The 19047-nt window shown below is 35.2% G+C and overlaps 2 protein-coding genes across 2 annotated transcripts in view; one reads left to right on the top strand and one right to left on the bottom strand.

Moving 5' to 3' along the window:
• Window positions 1-680: 680 nt before the first annotated feature.
• On the top strand, window positions 681-15242 carry LOC128990132 (protein dj-1beta-like). Its single transcript, XM_054412395.1, has 5 exons — window positions 681-994; window positions 5514-5672; window positions 7476-7545; window positions 14479-14598; window positions 15067-15242. Exons 1-5 carry the CDS (start codon window positions 722-724, stop codon window positions 15180-15182), a joined length of 738 nt encoding a protein of 245 aa, XP_054268370.1. The 5' UTR covers window positions 681-721; the 3' UTR covers window positions 15183-15242.
• A 1392-nt stretch (window positions 15243-16634) lies between these two features.
• Window positions 16635-19047, bottom strand: part of LOC128988452 (sensory neuron membrane protein 2-like) — a 44473-nt gene continuing 42060 nt past the window's right edge. The window contains exon 10 of the mRNA XM_054409745.1: window positions 16635-17861. Coding sequence (XP_054265720.1) covers window positions 17607-17861 — 255 coding nt within the window. The 3' untranslated portion in view covers window positions 16635-17606. The remainder of the gene's footprint in view (window positions 17862-19047) is intronic.

Here is a 19047-nt window from a genome sequence, read left to right on the forward strand (position 1 = left end):
TTGAACAGTCTTAGAACATCTGTTTATCGAAAGACACACAGGACACACTTAATTTTGGATAGCTGGAATATGGGGAACGAGACCAGGCCCTTGCAAACTTGACGACATTGAACCCAATCTTGTTGTATTGAGTTACCGTTTCATTTTTGGTTCTCTCGTACTTAAAATCCCAACATTTCTAGAATTAGAGTGATTTACAGCACTGAGTTTACAACACTTCTTGAAGGAGTACCATCTAGGATGTCCTACAATCATTTCTATATGACTCCTGGAGAGGAGGGGTGTTAGAGCCTTCTGTTATTCATATTAGTTGTACCATTAACTGAATGGTAACCGTTTGTGTAAATTTAAGAACACGCACAAACAATCTTGGTACGTTTGGCTAAAATATGTTCAGCCATCATTGAGATTAAATGCTGTAAAGCATTGCAAGCAAAGCATTGCAAGTAATTGCATTGAAGTAGATCCCAAAGGACCTAAAGAGCTTAGCTTCGCTCTGCTAAAAAACACAAATAGCATTAGCTCTAGTTGACAACAAACAAAACAGCTGATACAACCCTACTTACTTGCGATGTTGCCCCTTCGAAGGCCGTGGCCTGAAGTTAAAGGTGGCCGTGTTTAAAACCAATGCCTTTGGGAGCTTAAGAGTTTTTATTAGAGGTTGTGTTGGTTGCAGCTGTATTGTTCAAAGTTCGAAGCCAAGTAAAAGACCTGAACGATCATGACCTTGATAAGGAGATTTTTTAACTTCAACAAACTCAAACTAGTCAAACTCCTTAATATCAGTTCTGTTTCAGGTTTCAGTTCAATTTTACTATCAAGCCGGCTTATCTTTAGACCTTGTAGTAAGAGTCAGAGTAGTATCAGTTGTGTTCCAACATCAAATAATTTCTCAACTGCACCTAGAATGGCAAAATCTGCTCTTGTATTAATTGTAGAAGGAACTGAGGAGATGGAATTTACCATAACAGCAGATGTACTTCGTCGTGCTGGGGTAAGAAAGTTTGTTTGCTTCTAGCCTAGTAATGACAATATCCTAAACTTAGTCATTACCCAAGTAGGCCTAACTTAACTTCTAGATGCTCGATTGATTGATTCTTAAAGATTTGAGTTAGTTTTCACAACGGCCTCATCATTTGCCAAGGAGCAGTGTGATGCACACTGCACTGTGGGGTGAAACTTTGATATCCGACTTTGAAAATTATTGGTTAGGGCCTAGATGGGAAGTTTACGCTCCACTAACTTAGGGTCGAGCATCGATAAACTTAGTCGATGCTGTTTCTGAAGTTCTATGTTTTTTACATCGATGTAAGTTAAGATGTTAGGTTAAACTACTGATGTTTTTAGCCAAGTATCGGGGTAGACTTTCGTAGGCTATCTGTTGGCACAAACAACCAAATGAAAATATCGATTAGCCTATTTAATTGTTTCATTGGATAGGTAACTGTTGTATCTCTATGTTTCAAATGCTATGCATTTTTAATCATATGTTATTTTCAAATACCGTGATTCAATTAATGTAAATAAGTTAAACCAGTGACAAAATAAGGCTCGTTTTCAACTTACATTTATTTAACTATTTTTTTCAATACCTATATAAACTTACAAAACACAACAGAAATGGCAACGAGGATGGGATGAGGCTTCATGTTTTAGAAGAGCTTCATGCAACACACATAGGAATGGTAAGAATGAAACGACTCTCAAGACTCCACTGTTATTGGCCCGGAATCGACAAAGACATTGAAAATAAAGTTCGATCATGTGCAGCTTGCGCTTTGCAGTCAAAACAACCAACAAAAGTTTTTCACCCTTGGGAAATCCCTAAGGAAAACTTTGAAAGAGTTCACATGGACTATTGCAGGACCATTTAATGGACACCATTTCCTAGTAGTGATTGATGCTAAATCTAAATGGCTTGAAGTTCGAATAACCAAAAACGCACCATCCACGGATATGACAATAGAATTTCTAAATGATATATTCTCTACACATGGATATCCTGCTGTAGGCCTACTAGTTTCTGATAATGCCACAATTTTTACTAGTCAAGAATTTACAGATTTTTGCCGACAAAGCTAGGCATATTTAAAAAATTTATCGCCTCAGGACACCCAGAAACCAATGGGTTAGCGGAACGCTATGTGCAAACGTTAAAGACATCTTTGAATAATTGTGCTGAAGATCCTCTAAAGAATATTAAATCACAAATTCAATACACTGTTTTGCTACCGAGCTGTACCTCTACAATGCGGACAATCACCGGCTGAACTGTATTTGAATCGAAAGATCAGAACAAAACTAGATGCTCTCAAACCTCCTAAGAAAAACACATCATTACATCCAGGCTTTCAACAAGTAAGCTGTTCATTTAAAGTGGGGGAGAGAATATTAGTACGTTCCTTAGACGGCTGGAAGTTCGGAAAAGTTATTTTTCAACTTGGAGCTCTGCACTACAAAGTCAAACTGGACAAAGGTTACTTTGGCAAGAGACACATCGATCAGTTGAAGAGAACATCAGTGCCAGAAACAGCAGACAAAACACACTCCAGCTCATCTCCTAAAGAAAATACCAGTTCGCAACAACAGAACGTGACATTCAAGGACAATGATCTGGAAAATATAGAAATCAGGCTTCAACGCAGAGAAGATAACAATGATCAACTTGAAAATGCAGAAATCAGGCTTCAACCCAGTGAACATAACTTAATAATCCTCAAACAGATGACAATGCTTCAACAGATGTTCCTCGCAAATCAGCCAGAACGAGAAAGCAACGGAAAAGACTGGACTTTTGAATCAAATTTAGTGGGGAAGAAACTGTTGTATCTCTATGTTTCAAATGCTATGCATTTAATAATTTAATCATAGGCCTATGTTATTTTCAAAAATGTGATTCAATTAATGTAAATAAACCAGTGACAAAATAAAGCTCATTTTCAACTTACATTTATTTAACTATTTATTTCAATATAAACTTACAATACACAACAGTAACTATATCGTTTGGTTAGTTAGGTTAGGTTAACCTTACCTCATCAAACCAAACGATATCTATGTAAATAAAATTAGGCCTAGGCCTATAGTTTTGTCTGAATATTGCTCAGGATTAAGTTATATATTTTTAGGTTATTTTTACGTTTTATAAATTAGAGAAGCAGAACGAGTCTTATCTCTATTTCTGTCTGTCTGTCGTTCTGTCCGTCTGTAACACTCAAGATGGCATTTTACTCTATCTTCTCCAGGAAAACGAGAGTACCTATCAAGAGTCAAGTCATTTTAATGTATTCACTGGATTGGCGAGAGTGTCTTTAGCCATTAAAATATGGCCTCACTACTTTTTTAAATAAAATTAGGCTACGGACGTTCAAAAATGCAGTTTGGTGCGATTTTTGTCAAGTTTTGTCCAATTTTGTTATCACATAGGCCTAACTTAATCACATATGAAATAACGAACAGCTGTTAGGATCAAGATTATTTTTTCTAGCTGTCACTGATATGTTTATAAACAAATAGTTTTTTACAAATACCTACCGCAAACATTTTCGATCACGTTTTGAAAGCAAATCCCGACCAAGTGAGATTAAAAACGTTTATCTTACATAATGGATTTAATTAATCGTAAGTGCAATAATAGGCCTATAGTTGAATTTATTTACCTTACCGTACATGGTATTTTACTGAATTATCATGTAGTGTTGGTTACATTCGGTGTGATGAAATGAATGTTTAAAAGTGATTATCTATATAGGCCTATTATTAATACGCTACATGATTGTATTTTTCAAAATTATAAATATTTTTGAAAAAGTCCCTTGGGCTTTGTCGCAGTGGCTTTTAAGTTCCCATGTTATCCAATGAAGAATATATTTGTTTACCGGGTACATTATTATCAACTGGATAATTTAGTTGCTGTTAAAATATTTTAGTTTGCAGTTTAAGGAAACGTGTGTTACAAACATTTACTGACTTGGTTGAAATGAAATATTTACTATTTGAATTTGTGTTGGTCGTAAATATTACAATGGAAAGAAGCGAGAAAGCCTGGACAATTTGATACACTAAAAAGAAAACTGAATTAGCACTGTGCTGCATTTCTTGAGAATTCATTGAAAGAGGCGTATTTGCAAACTATGGAAACATAGGTAACTCATAGAACACCACCAAGTAGAAGAAATAGAAATAATGTTTATTTTAGAATTTATAATCGTTATTATGGACAACCTAATGCTGTTATGAGTGGGAAAAATTTTTAGAAAACACTAAAATCAAGATCAGCTTTTGAAAAATTATAAGATATTTTTGTAAGAAATGTTGATTATATCGAACTGTTATGTACATCTAAGTATTTCCATAATCTTTGAGTCGACTCTTTTTAGTCATCAGAAATTATTAATTAACTGTTATTAGTTTTAAAATAACTCCTGTAATACTTCGCAATTGCTCGAATCCGAGCAACAGGTACACTAGTAGTCTTAAAAATCGATCCAACATATGTCACTTTTTAGAAGGCATTCACTACGATTTCATTTTAATAACAGGCCTACCACTTAAGTTTATTGAAAGACGTTTGAAGATGTTGCTTATGGGGGGGGGGGGGGGGCGTACAATTCCCAGCCCGTACACTACCTGTCCAAGAGGGTGGTACAATTCCACACTGTACATAAATAATTTGATGTTGGCAGGGGGTACAATTCCAGGCCCTACATCTCCTGCTCTTTTTAATTTTTTATATAATCACCCGGTTCACTGATCACTTGCCCACATTAAGTAGATTAGATTCCGTTAAAATCAAAGTGTACGGGGTGTACGAGTTTGAGATCCAGCATAATCGGATTTTCCCATTTTTGACCCTATAAATAATATTTTTGCAATTTATTTTCAAAACCAGTTTGTAGAGCTTAAAAAAATAAATAATTTAGTATATTTAAGCGCTGTTGTATGCCTAACGGTCACAGAAAAAATTTAAAAAAATGTAATTTAAAATTCCCATGTTATTCATATGGAGGAAATGAAAATTGTTGTATTTTACTTGTTTATGGATAATATATATTAACTAAGAACGGAACTTTAGTTCCGTCGTGTCCGCCGTGCTACCTGCGTCAGTGTGTCTCTTATAAAATGTAGCCGGCTACTTTCATTTAATGTGCTTTGTGTCTTAAATGTGTGAACTTTATGTGTCGACATGTGTTTGTACCTCATAACGAAGACTTCTGTCAGATTTTGGACCAATCAATTTGATGAAAATGGGTCATTTCTGACCCGAAACTAGTCACCCTTTGACTATTTTAGGACTGACGACGGAATAAAAAAGGTACGTAACCTATCATATCATTCTACATCAGTCCTGGTGGCAATAATGTTTAAAAAAAATTGCTCTTTTTAGGCTTCAACCAAACAACACATAGTTCTTTCTTTTTACCGTTTAGTTTTTGTGTCCAGGTAAATAAATTTTTAAGTAGGCCTAGGCTAAATATTATGATGAGATGGTATGACAAAATTGGATGGTCCAGGTCAAGGTGGTTGTGGCTGGAGTTGAAGGTTCGAACCCAGTGAAGTGTAGCCGGGATGTGGTCATCGTGCCGGACACAAGTCTGGCTGAGGCTGTCAAGAAAGGCCCCTACGATGCTGTCGTGCTCCCAGGCGGTATGGGGTATAAGAAGTTTGCCACAGTGAGTTTTAATGAATTTTAACTTGTTAAGACCACTAAACTTAGCCACTGTTAAAAAAAATGTATTTTTAAAACAATATTTTGAACTTTCACAGAATTACCCCAAAAAAAAAAAATAAATTTCCAATTTACATACTTGACAGGTTGTCTGTTTATAACATGCTCGTCTCAGAAGCCCAGCGTTAGTGTTTTTTTAAAGCGGAGTCTCACAGGCCCAGGGTTTCGGTTTGTGTGCTTCTAAGCGGGGCCCATAATTTTCAAATGGGGTCTCATAGACCGGGAGTTTCGGTTCTTAGTGTCAGTATAGGCAGGGTTTCCGTATTACTGTTAACTCTATAGTGGTGTCTTCGGTCTGTGAGTCCGATGACGTAATATTTTCAAGTTCCTTTTCCCCCCGCTAGGGGCCACACTGGTGTCTCCCAGGGGTGACCATAAGGGGGTTTGATGTTGCAACTTGGGACATCAATTTAGTTTACTTTGAGAATTGAATTAAGCTTTTTCAAAGGCTTTGTGTTTACGTTAACTTTGAGAATGGAAAAAAACATGAAGTATTAAGTTTATTTAGGTAAATATCTCAAAATTTTTGAAATAACTTTTACTGTCACTCCCTACAAGTTAATATGATAAAAGATTTGTCTATGTAAAAATTTTCCAGTTTGAGTTTTGGGTGGATATATATCCGTTTTGGGCCCCCTGATAAAAAAAGTTGTTTTAAAAGTGATTTCTGTGTGAGCAGAGAGCACAGAATAGAAATAGAGGGGCTACATATATCCAGCAAGCATTGCGGGCAGTGAAGCCAATCCCCCACTACTTATACGGGCAAGTGACGGCAACTGCTGCATATAGCAGTAGATCACCTTTTCCAAATGTATGATGATAAGACACACTTGGAGAAGACTTAAAATTACCAAATTTGACACAGCTACTATAAATTAGTGCATCTCACTGACAGTAAGGTTGGAATACAACAAATAATTTTATTGTAAGTTTAACAGCCGCCAAAACCCAAAGAAATTATAAAATTAAGAATTAGAACATGAAAAAGTAAGCGACCTAGAATTTTTTTTTTATTTTTTGGTCAGGAAAGTTTCGTCAGCGGCAAAGTTTGAGAGCTTGAGTTGAATCATAACATATATTTTTTGGAAAAATTAATGATGAATAGTTTTGGAAATAAATTAGGTAGAAGAGGATGCAAAATTTGAGACCCGCCGACGCTCGGGGCCTGCCTTGCCACTAACACGTCTCTCCCTACTACGCACACAGTGATTGATGCATACAATATTCATTTTTAATTTATACATTTATAATATAAGCACGGTAACGTTTGTATAGGTAGAGATTATTATTTATGACTCTTGTGTATTATGACTACTTATTGTTTAAACTTGACGAAGTCTATTGTAATTATAGTGTAATTACTGAATGACCAATAAATCTATTCTATTCTATTCTATACATAAAATTGCTATTGATATTAATTTAATTATTACTTTGTGTAATAAATGACGACTAAATCGGTCCTATATTGAACAATACATTGAAGCCTGTTTACAAAATTTCAATAAGGATATTAAAGCAAATTTATTTTGCTGGGTGAGTTTCACTTTGCTCAAACAACTACAAATCATGTATAAATGGCAATAAATCAATTACACATAGCGATAACACATAAATTTGTTAAGGCTCTAAATGTGAGATAAAAATCAAGACACTACTCTAGGGTTAAGTTTTGGCATTTTGTCAGTCTCAATAGGTACTTAACTAGAGTTGGACCACATTGAAATGAATGTTCTCTGTTTTTAAGTCTACTGAAGTTGGATCAGTGCTCTCAAAACAAGAGGAGACCGGAGGAATAATTGCTGCTATTTGTGCAGGTACTATAAATAAAGCACAAGAATTAGTTTCATTGATTATTTTTAAGTTTAATATCTCTAATATTATGGGTTTCCTTCTAAAAAAGGAAATGTACAGTACTGTAGAACCTTACTAACTCGACAGTCAACCGATGACAGTGCGCACATCTTTCTGACTTTGTCCACAGATAATATAACCCGTTATATTATCTGTGCTTTGTCTTAATTAGACTTAAGAATTAGGATTAGACGTTTTAAGAATTTTTTTTAACTTTCAGTTTAAATTGTTGGATAATTGACATTTCTTTGTTGTTTACTCAAGATTGTTTACTTAGTATGTAAAAATACTCATGTAAGCCTGTCATGTACAGAAAACTTCCTATGATCCGGCACGCTTAGTAATCCGCCAAGCTTAGTAATCCGCCAAAACCTTCGGAAAAGATTTGGAAAAGTAATACAGTAGGACCTCGATTAACCCGGGCAAATCAACCGTACTTAATAGATACTTCTAAAATTATGTTTTATAACCTCACTATCCAAGAAAAATGCCAAGACAGTTTTATAAATTGTGTTTCTTTGGTCTCTAATGTGTTGAAATGCATTGTCTATTCAACTATTTCTGTTCGTTATATGTAGTTAGGGTTTTTACATTATTGTTTTGAAACATTACAGTTTATTTTTTCAATTATAATTCATTTTTATAGCCCCAGGATTGCGTAATATGACTAATAATGGTTAAAAACGTACCTTGTCAGACAATCCTTGACATGTTTTATAGTGTCGAAAATAAACTTGCCAGGGACAACACACAAATTTTGAATGAAAAACTCAATTATGAATCCCATTATATTTTCAACACTCTACTCCGTCACTACAATAGTCCTATATCAGCTGTTATAACGCAGACGACAATCCAGAGTCCACGTCTTTCCTCAATAACCTGGTTCTGTCTACTTCCAGTCCTGCCCGCGGCAATGTACGTGCATAAGTTGATAGGCCTATCTGTTACCGTGTATTTAATCGTTTCGTGTTTTGTGTTTGTGTTAAATGTATGTAACAACTCTGACGACACCTCAAGAAGTGGTTCCTTTTGTGTGCCTGACGATGATGGAATTTAATAACCACCGAAACATGTAGCAAGTTTATTTTCGACACTATAAAACATGTCAAGGATTGTCTGACAAGGTACGTTTTTAACCATTATTAGTTATTTTTTCACTAAACATTCTAGGGGGAGGAGGGGAATGAACTTGTAGTCACAAAATCAGGCTAGGCCTACCCTTAAAATCAGCCACACTCGAGTTTCTTCCCTCGAGCGCTCAAAAAAAGCCAAGCCAAAATCCAGGGGTCGATACGAAGCTGTTCACTGTTTTGACTGATTATTAACTTAATTTAATCGAAGGCTCATGGCTCTAGAAATGCTCAGGTAATCCTGCAGACGCTCAGGGGGAGCTATATAACTCATATATATAAAATCATTATTAAAATGTTTTCACAATTTTGATTAACTTTTGGAAACAGTTCTGTATAACCAATGAGTATTTTATCCTAGCCAATCTGATAAAACTACTCTTATTGAATTTTAAACTATTTGACGAAAGACATGGGTATAACAAAGCAATTTACTAATCAAAAATATAATATAAGAAATCCTACAGAGAGTCTTCAGGGCCTAATTAACCCTCCGAGTGTCCCTTGTTTTGGCCTTAATGTCTGCCCATTTTTTGCTCATTTGCAAGGTTTTATTAAAACGGATCTGAGAAGCTTGAAAACAATGTTAATTATAGGCCTACTGTTCTATATACCATTTTGTTTGGAAAATCATGGGCTTCAATATTATACATAGAACATAAGAAACATTTGTTTCAAAAAATTTTTTTAGGTAAAAAAAAATATTTTGGAAAAAAAAAATAAGTTTGCGCTCAATGAAATTGTATAAATTATAGGCCTATAAATATTTGAAAATAGCCACTTTGTTCTAAATTTTATGAGGATTACAAATATATAATAATATAAGGAAGTAGATTTGCAAATAAATAAGTTATGGGCAAAAAACAGATTTCAGTACATAGCGTTTAGCTAAGAATGCATAGCCTAACCATAGCTAGGAATCTGGCTGATAATTTACATCAATATCACTACCTACTTCTTCAGGATCATCAACCAGCCCTTCAAAATCACTTAAATCTTCTTATAATGCACCACGTATATCACTACTTTTGATTTTTAACACTAAAACAATGATAAACGTAATAAAACACATCAGTCATCGGTCCGAGGATAACCAAGCTGTTTACAAATACGCACGTCAGCTGTCTGCTACAATATTTTCGGAACTAAAGTGAATAGCGCTTAGAGACAGACCTCCGGAGAAAGCTCTGAATCTGTAAAATAAAACGATACCTAACTCGATCCAGTTCAATCCGATTTTGTCAGTCTTAGAGCCTTCGCCGTAAACAGTGTTATGTGTCGCTGCAGCGACAAATAACACTCGGAGGGTTAATATAATATCCAAACAAAGAATTTAGCGAGATAATATTTAATAAATTTAGATAACTTTTCTTTGTGGTAGTTTGATTTGGGATGCTCCCAAGACTTAATTCTTTCACCCGCAAAGAAAGGGGCTTAGAACTCTGATAGTTTTGGGTATTAAATGGTGAATAAAGGAGAAATAATTTAGACATTAAAAATATACTGTAAATTTACAAAACAAACACGACTGTTAAGGTTTCAGACTAATTAAATAAAATCCAGCTAACTTTAAATTTGTTTAAAAATACTACCCTTTCATTACGGTTCCTGCACTTAACGAAAGGGCTTTTTAAATGAACCCTTAAATATCTAAAAACAACCGAATTGGTTTTGAATTAGGCTAATTTAGAATCTGAACTGCCAACTTATCCTATACTTCTTGAAGATAATCTTCTCCTGATTTTTTTTTTGTAGTTTTGATCACAAACACACCCATAAACAAAAGAAGTTGATTGCTATATCGTCATATAAAACCTTTTACACTATAAACATGTTATATAAAAAATTACAACGTTAGCACTTTACTTTTAAGGTATGCCTATGGTTTGGTTACAGACCACGTTTGTACCGGTGCTGTGAACCGAGAGTCGAATTTTTAGAAACCAGTACTGGCACCGACTTTCTAACAGTTCAGCGGTGTGCGCCAGAACCTATGATAACCACAGCACGGCTGACAGTCTATATTTAATTATTTTTGTCTATGCCTATACTAATGACATTAACATGGTATTATAACATATGGTTTGACAGTTTAAACTAGGTGTACAATGCAGTTGTCTTCTTGCTAGGGATGGACGAGATTGGATTTTTAGTTCGAGACGAGACGAGACGAGATTTTTTATTTCTCATAAAATTTCGAGACGAGATCGAGACGGGATTTCCCTTCTCATACGCAACGGGAAATGCACGTTCAAAATTGTTACCTGATTTTGTAACATTGTTAGATGACTGTTTAAATACAAAAATAATGATAATAGGCAAGAATATTTACAATCTTTTATTAAAAAACATCAGCATAACATTTTTTTATTAATCACGCCTAACTTATTAAAAATGCCTACGATTAGGAAACATAGTGATATCAGTTAGGATAGAGTTCAACTTATCCTAAAATAAAAGCAATATTAATTTTTATAAAATAGTTACTTGTTTTGACTTTTTATAGTAATAAAACATTCCTCACACTGCTTACACTAAACAAAACTTCTCAAATGTTATTAAAGTAATATTTACATTTAAAGAATTAATTAAATAAGAACGCCTTCGCATAGGAAACGCAACTACAACACGCTCCTGTATTGCGGGTATTGCATTGACTTTCTGCAGGCGTTTTGAATTTTTTTTTTTTTTATTCTCGTCTCGATAAAAATCTCGGCCAAAAAGAAATCTCGTCTCGTGTAACGAGATTTAAAATTTCCCGAAAATTTCCCGGAATTTCGAGACTTGACCATCCCTACTTCTTGCAATATTGAGCGGAGCCAGCATATTAATTCAATGTCAATGATATATTTGGTTCGCATTTTAAAATAGAATGCCTATTTGCAGTAGGTATCCAAAGTCACTCTTGCAGTAGGTATCCAAAGTCACTCATAAGTCAGGATTAAGTGAATGAATTGTCTACTTGCAGGAACCATATTCTATGTTTCATCTAGTTCTCCTAAATTAAATGTGTTCGCATAAATGGAATGCCTATTTACAGAATCTAAAGTCAATTGTACGTCTGGTTCACGTAGACGGATTGTTTACTTGTAGTATCCAAACTCAATGGTACATGTAAATGAATAGTCTACTTTCAGTATCATAAATTAATGGTCCATTTATTTTGTTCACATAAATAAAATGCCTAATTGCAGTATCCGAAGTCAATGGTACGTTTAGGCCTACTTCTGCTTCACTTATATGGGATGTCTATGTGCAGTATTCAAAGTCAATGATACGTCGGGTTCACGTCAACGAATTGTCTAATTGCAGTATCGAAACTATGAGTGTTATATTTGGTTCACATTAATGGAATTCCTATTTGTAGACTGCAAAATTTGCAAAATTTCCTATTTATTACGAATTGCAGTAAGTTACATATTCAAAGTCTACATTAATGGCACGTCTTGCTCACATAAAATACTGTAAAAGTTATTTACAGTATCCAAACGCAATATGGTGCATCAGCCTGATTCCGGCAACCCTTATTATTGGTTATTCATTTTGTAGTAAATTATGCTCAATGCTATTAATAATCCAATTGTTCTTCCCTTTTCCTCTGTACGGTTTGTAGTCAGCTATTTCAGACGATTCGTTGACTAACATAAGTTTCGACTCTTGTTAACCTTTTTATTGTTATCTTGAAAATAATGCCATGGCAACCAACTAACCCATAAGGCCCATGTTAAATTTCTAAAAGTTTAAATTCACGTAGGGAAAAGTCCTGTGGTCTGATTATTACCATTTCAGATTCATACCTTCCTATATGGTTGGTTACTACGACTGTGCTAAATTTCGTGCAGATCGCTTCAGCCGTTCAGGAGGAGTATTTGTAAAACAAAAGCAAGAGTGTAGTATAAGAGCTTCGCTTAGCTCCGCTCAATAATTTCTATACTAGGGTGCGTACACAAAGAACGCCGGTTGCCGGCGCCGGCAAACCGGCCGCTGTAAGCGCGTCCCGGCTCGAGAAGAACTTAACATGGTTTCAAGTGTGCCCGTACACAGTAAACGCCGGTGCCGGCTCAACAAGCGCAACAAGCGCGAGCTGCCGGCGTCAACCGTCAAACAAGTATGAAGAGAACATTCTTATAAGCCGGTTCCGGCAACCGGCTCAGTCCGCGAGTGGTCTTTGTACTGTGCAGTTGGTGGGTGTCATAGCGTGATGGTTGATACAGATGATTTAATTTCCAAAGTTTATCAAAAGAAGGCGATTTTTTAACCAAACGTCCTTCAATGTTTCTTAATATGTAATCAAAAGTCGCTAGCTCCATTCTCATGTATGTGTAGAACCGTTGTGGGTCACCTTTTAATTGCAGAAACAAGTGATGGTTTTCACCAAGTTTCTTCCTATGTCTATTAATAACATGAACACCGACTTTCCTCCTTTGCAATAATTTTACATGAACACTCTCCGCCAAAAACACATCATCACTAGACGAAGACATCTTTGACACTGCTCAAAGTGAACTGACTTGTCGCGCTTGTTACCAGCTTTCTTTATGTACGGCTTCAAGCTTTTGCCGCGCTTATAAGCACGAGGAGCAAGCTGCCGGTTTGCTCCCGCCGGCAACCGGCGTTCTTTGTGTACGCACCCATACAAATCAATCATGGTAGGCCTATGCGATACCTGTATTATTAAAAGGCAATAACGATTATTATTATAATATTATTACCTCTTGTATGTAGAATTTGCTTGCTCTATTTTTCTTCAATGTCTTCTTTCTTCATTATTAAATAAAGAATCATTTGTACAGAAGACTTATTTGCATTGAACATTCATAAAACTCAAAACTCACCAATTCAATTACCTCAATAACTGTTTACCAGTATTATTGTTGTGAGGGGTTGGGGTTAGCCACTGGGATCGTGGAAATACCGTAGTTTTAACATATGTTTAAAAGCATTATTGGTTGCCACGCCAGTTACTGGGATTGCGGAACTAAAATATCGTGTCGACGCCGTTGATTAAACAGAGTTGGTGGTGTAGTGGCTAGAGTACTCGACTGACGATCGTGAGATCTCAGGTTCGAATCTCCTCGGCAGCCTTAACATTTTGCTTCTGATTTTGTTGGAATATGATTTTCTCTTAACTTCACTAATTCGTTTTTTTTTATCTGAGCCATTTATAATTTAATTTTGTGATGAGAATGCATTTTTTATAAATACATTAAATTTTTGTTTGTAATAATTTCCTAACAGCGAATAATTGAGATAGGCTAATCGATTCTTAAAATTATCAATTCGTTTAATTATAGGCATATAACTTAGGTCTAGTTTTATTTTGGCGGTTAAAAGTAAGAAATATATTGTCAACCACTTTCCAAATTTCCCTTTTGTGCAATAAAATTTATCAATATGACTATTATGTAGACTAAAAAGAATAAGTGAAAACTTTAGAAATTGGTTTACCGGTACGTTACATTACATTTATAATAACATCAAAATAAGCAGTTTGCTTAACTTGAAACCTTATTTCTCCTAGTAGCTGGAACCTATGCAGTTGATTGTTAAGACAGGTGAACATGTGAATTTGTGCTCCCTTGAATTTCATATATTTCAGTGGTAAATCCCAGTTTTCAAACCATCATTTTGGTATGTAAATGTAGATATATATATAGAGATATATATATATATATATGAAAGAGAGAGAGAGAGAGAGCTGCAGTTTATAAATTTAATAAGATCTGCAGCTTTGAATCATATTCTTATTTATAAATTTTTCAGCTCCTTCTGTTCTGAAGACACATAGTATTGCTACTGGTAAAAGCTTAACCTCTTACCCGAGTGTGAAGGGAGAACTAGTGAAAGACTACAAATACAGTGAGGACAAGGTTGTCGTTGATGGTAGGTTTCTCAATTGTGTATTATTGTTAGTAATATTGTTTAATCAAGGTCTAAATATCTTTGTTGTACATTCATTCATTAACCCTTCATTGGTGTCTTTGATTTTAAAGCACGATCGGTGACACACGGGGATTTTTTTCGGGTGTTGAAACATTAGACAAACAATATTATTTATACATTTATTAAGAGATTATAATAAAAACTACTCTGATTGATAGTAAAAACTCAGTTAAAATTAAAACAGGACTTTACTTGTGTTATATTTTTATTTGTCACTCAAATGAGATTCTGACCATTGCTGTTAAGTGTTTTTGTTTTCGCTTTACACAGAAGGGAATATTTTTGCTCTCTGTCTTCTTATACTTTTGTTTTGTATCAACAGCAATACTGATTTTTGTGAATTTTACTAGCAAATTTCCCATTTAATCCTTTTTATTAAATTTGCTTACCAAAAACGTTTCTCCACAGGTAATTTAATCACTAGCAGAGGTCCAGGGACTGCCTTTGATTTTGCCCTGGAGCTGGCCAAACAGTTGACTAACAAGACTAAAGCTGATGAAGTTAAGGCTGGATTGTTGTTGTAAACCAAATGAACCATCTGTGATAATAATATATTTATTCTTTATTAAATATCTGTTTTCAAATCTTTGAACGATTTATTAAAACCCATTTTAAGAACAAGTTTGGTTTCTTTTGATTTACATAAATATCATATTTCTTTTAGGTTATATTCTGATCTGGGTAGGCCTCTCTTTATCTTTTCCTATCTCGCTCTCTCGACATCTTTCTCACTTGATCTCCTTCCTTTCTTCTACACCTTTCATTATCTCATCCATCCACTTGCTTTGATTGGTTTAGCTGTAGCCTAAATACCCCTAACCCTGATATTCAAGTAAAACCCTTCTGCTGATTTTCTAATGTTTAACTAACAAACATACATTAATTTGTCCATAGGGGAAACGATGTTTAAAACCTTTACCAATCTGTCGAAGAAAATAGTATCTATCTATAGCACACTCTGTTGGTTGCCCAATTATACTAATTTCATTTTTTTACCTACTGGCTTAAACTTTAGTAAGGAAATGGAATGTCTACTTCACATAGTGTGTCAATCAATAGCCAAAGTGTAAAGGATTGTTTCTATATTTCAGCGTCAATATTATTGTCTATATTTCAGTGTAAAGGATTGTGTCTATATTTCAGCGTCAATATTATATCTAAGGTAATATAAAATAAAAGTATCATTAAACCTTTGGGCCATTTTTTAAGTGTGTGTGCCTCGTGTTAAGACTGACAGTAAAATGCCATTTTCTTATTTTGTAGTAGCCATTTGTTGGCAGGCTTCGTTGTACTCAACTAAGCAACTGAGACAAAACATAAACTTGTCGAAACAATATGAACATGCCCTTTCCATTGGTTTAACAATCAGCTGTTTGAAAAACAGAAATTGATTTAGGCCTACCAAATGTTTAGTTTTGCATTATTCTTCTTTAATAACCTCATATTTTACAATATAACAGAAAAGAAAAATACAAGAACAGAACAGTAAACAATTTAACACAAGTTAACCAAAAACTCTTTGATTATTAAAACTAAAAACTACGAGTAATAAAGCAATAGTTATTTTTGTAACTAATGTGCAAAGTGGCACATTGCTGCACATAAGAGAAATGTTATGCACGAAGCCGCAGGTGGGTGTGGAAAGTTTCTATAGTGCAGCAAAGGCACTTTACACTCGCCTTACACATTATACTTTGCCTACAGTTACTATAAATCATATAACTAATCAGTCTTTCAAACACTATACACCATGTTTTTAGGTTAGGTTAAATCCAAGCATTGAACGAAATCGGAAACGCTGCAACAGCTGATTGTAGTCGTAGTACCTTTAAGTTTTGCCAACTTATTTTCAAGCGTACACGTATTACATGCCTATTAAATGCACACTGTTTTGTGTTGAAATGCTGGAGTGCGGCAAAAGAAAATGAGTGCCTCAATAGTTATTTGTGTAACTATTTGTGTAACTAGTGGGCAAAGTGGCACTTTGCTGCACACAAGAGCAATGTTTGCGGCTCGTGCGGAATGATCTCGAGTGCAGCAAAGGCCTTTTGCACTCGTGTTACACATTATATTTTTCCTAAAGTCACTATAAAGCATATAAATAATTAGTCTTTCAAACACTATACAACACGTTTTTAGGTTCAGCTGGCAACACAAATAGGTGCCCTAGAGAAAGTAGTACCCGGTCCGTATCACTCCGCTATTTTTCCTCGGCAAGAAATGTACTCCGCGACTTGAGAATATAGTTCCGTATTTTTTTGTAATTTGAAGTGGTTTCCGCGTCTAAAAAATTCTTTAAAGGTATTTTCTTGTCTATTAAGATCGTAAGAATGTTTTAAAAACGTTTAAAAGAAAAGTCCAGAAAGTTCAGAAATACCGAAACTATAAACACAAAATGACAGGTTAAATCGTAGTTCAATCAGCTGCTCATAGTATATTATCTTTAAGTGTTGCCAACCTATTTCCAAGCGTACACGGATTACGTGCATAATAGAACCATGCTGTTTTATGTTGTTTCGTTGGAATCCTGATGTGCGCTAAAGTATACACCGTACGACAAAGTACCTATAAACCGTACGACAAAGTATAAATATGCAGCAATTAGCAGCTTTCTGTACTATAAACAGTACAAGGAAGCCAACTTTGTCAGGTAACCTGTGGGAAAAACTAATTTAACATTCATAATTACAATTCTAATAGATTTACTACATTTTGATGAAGGGTAGTCGGTAATAAGGGGAGTTTACCCTTTAAATCTGTAATGGTTACAATCCTATCCCGAGGAGATTAATCAATCATGAAACCATCTCTTTTGCTCTCCTCTTCAACCGAATCTCAAACTTTAGCACAAAGTCTTGAGCACAAACTTAACATGAAACAATTTTGCCCTCAATGCAAACCTTAAGCCGAAGCTTGACTCTAGTTCTGTGTTTGTATTTTTTACAAAATCACATGGTAGTTTGATCCGGCTGAGCTCTGTCAGTATCACTCGAGCTCCTAGGGTGGTAGAAGATAGCTGTGACTCTATTGCTGGAGATATTACGGAAGCAGCAAGCTCTGGTGAGATAAAGGTAGCTGAGCAACGCACAGACGAAAATCTTCACCATAAGAGAACCCACACAGACACAGATGAAGTTGACTATCCATTCGGCCATCAAGACAAACCTGACAGGCCAAAGGTGAGCCTCGTCTATTTCCACTGACTGTGAACAAAATTAGAAAACAAAGTGAACAGAAGTGTAGAGACTGTTGTAAAAACAAGGCTCAAACTACTAGCAACGTTTGGTAAGTATGCTCCTCGGCTGCACATTTATCTGATACTAGCAGAGGGGTGAGGTTCATAAAGTCCAAATTTCACAAGGTCCAACGGTTAAAATATTAATAAACAGAGCCTTTCACAAGGTCCAAATTTCATAAGGTCCAAAACTATAACATTCAAATAATCACCGTTTCACAATGTCCAAATTTCACAAGGTCCAACGGTACAGTCTCGGCCAGAAGTCGCTGCAGACGTTGCCGTGGTTCGGTATGTAGGCACTACACGATCTAGTGTTGTTGCCGCTCGTCACAAAACACCATTGTGGGTCCGTAGATACGTTGTAAAGAGTGTAAAGTAATGGTATTTACCCCCCTCTGCAGCAAACCTGCAGACTAATAGAATTGCCATTTCCCTTATTTGATTTACACTAGAATATCTCCTTAAAATTTTCATATTTATTCCCTATTTAAATAGCATTAGTTTAACAAGTGCCGTACTTAGGATTGCTGCAACAGGGAGCAAATAAAATAGGGAGCAAATAAAACAGGGAGCAATACAAAATATATTGCAGTATTTAACATCTTTCTACAAGAACAAAGGCTATAAGGTAACAAATGTTCAATAATCAAATTGCACAGTGTTTATGTTTAAGTTTGTAATCTGGGGTTATTTGTTGTAGAATTTTCAATTTATAAGCTTTCATATTCACATTTTTTTTAATATTCTATGAATGCTAGATTTTGACAAATTTAACTCACGCGCTACACAGCGACTTTCATTTTGGATTTTAGGCCTACCATTACCTTTTAAATGTTGTAAGCTTCAAGTTAACATAAGTTTGTCATACCAGGCTTAAAAGCTGTTCCGTGATGGTGGATGTCAACCATAGCGTCTTCTATAAATGTTTTTTGCAGTGCAATATCTGACTTACTTTGAATGTACCACTTTCTCTCGTGCGTTCATGGTGCCTGATTAATGACAGGGCAATATTTTGAAATTTCAAGTTTCAAGCGACAACAATGAATCAGCTGATAGTTACAATTGATATTGAACAAAACTTTAAGCTCAGTTATCATATGATCACCTTCAAAATAGACTAGGTATGCCTGGACGTATTATATAACAATTTA

Source organism: Macrosteles quadrilineatus, unplaced genomic scaffold, assembly GCF_028750875.1.
Source record: "Macrosteles quadrilineatus isolate MER2022 unplaced genomic scaffold, UCM_ALF_1.0 Scaffold_3__2_contigs__length_128488019, whole genome shotgun sequence".
Classification (NCBI taxonomy): Eukaryota; Metazoa; Arthropoda; class Insecta; order Hemiptera; family Cicadellidae; genus Macrosteles; species Macrosteles quadrilineatus.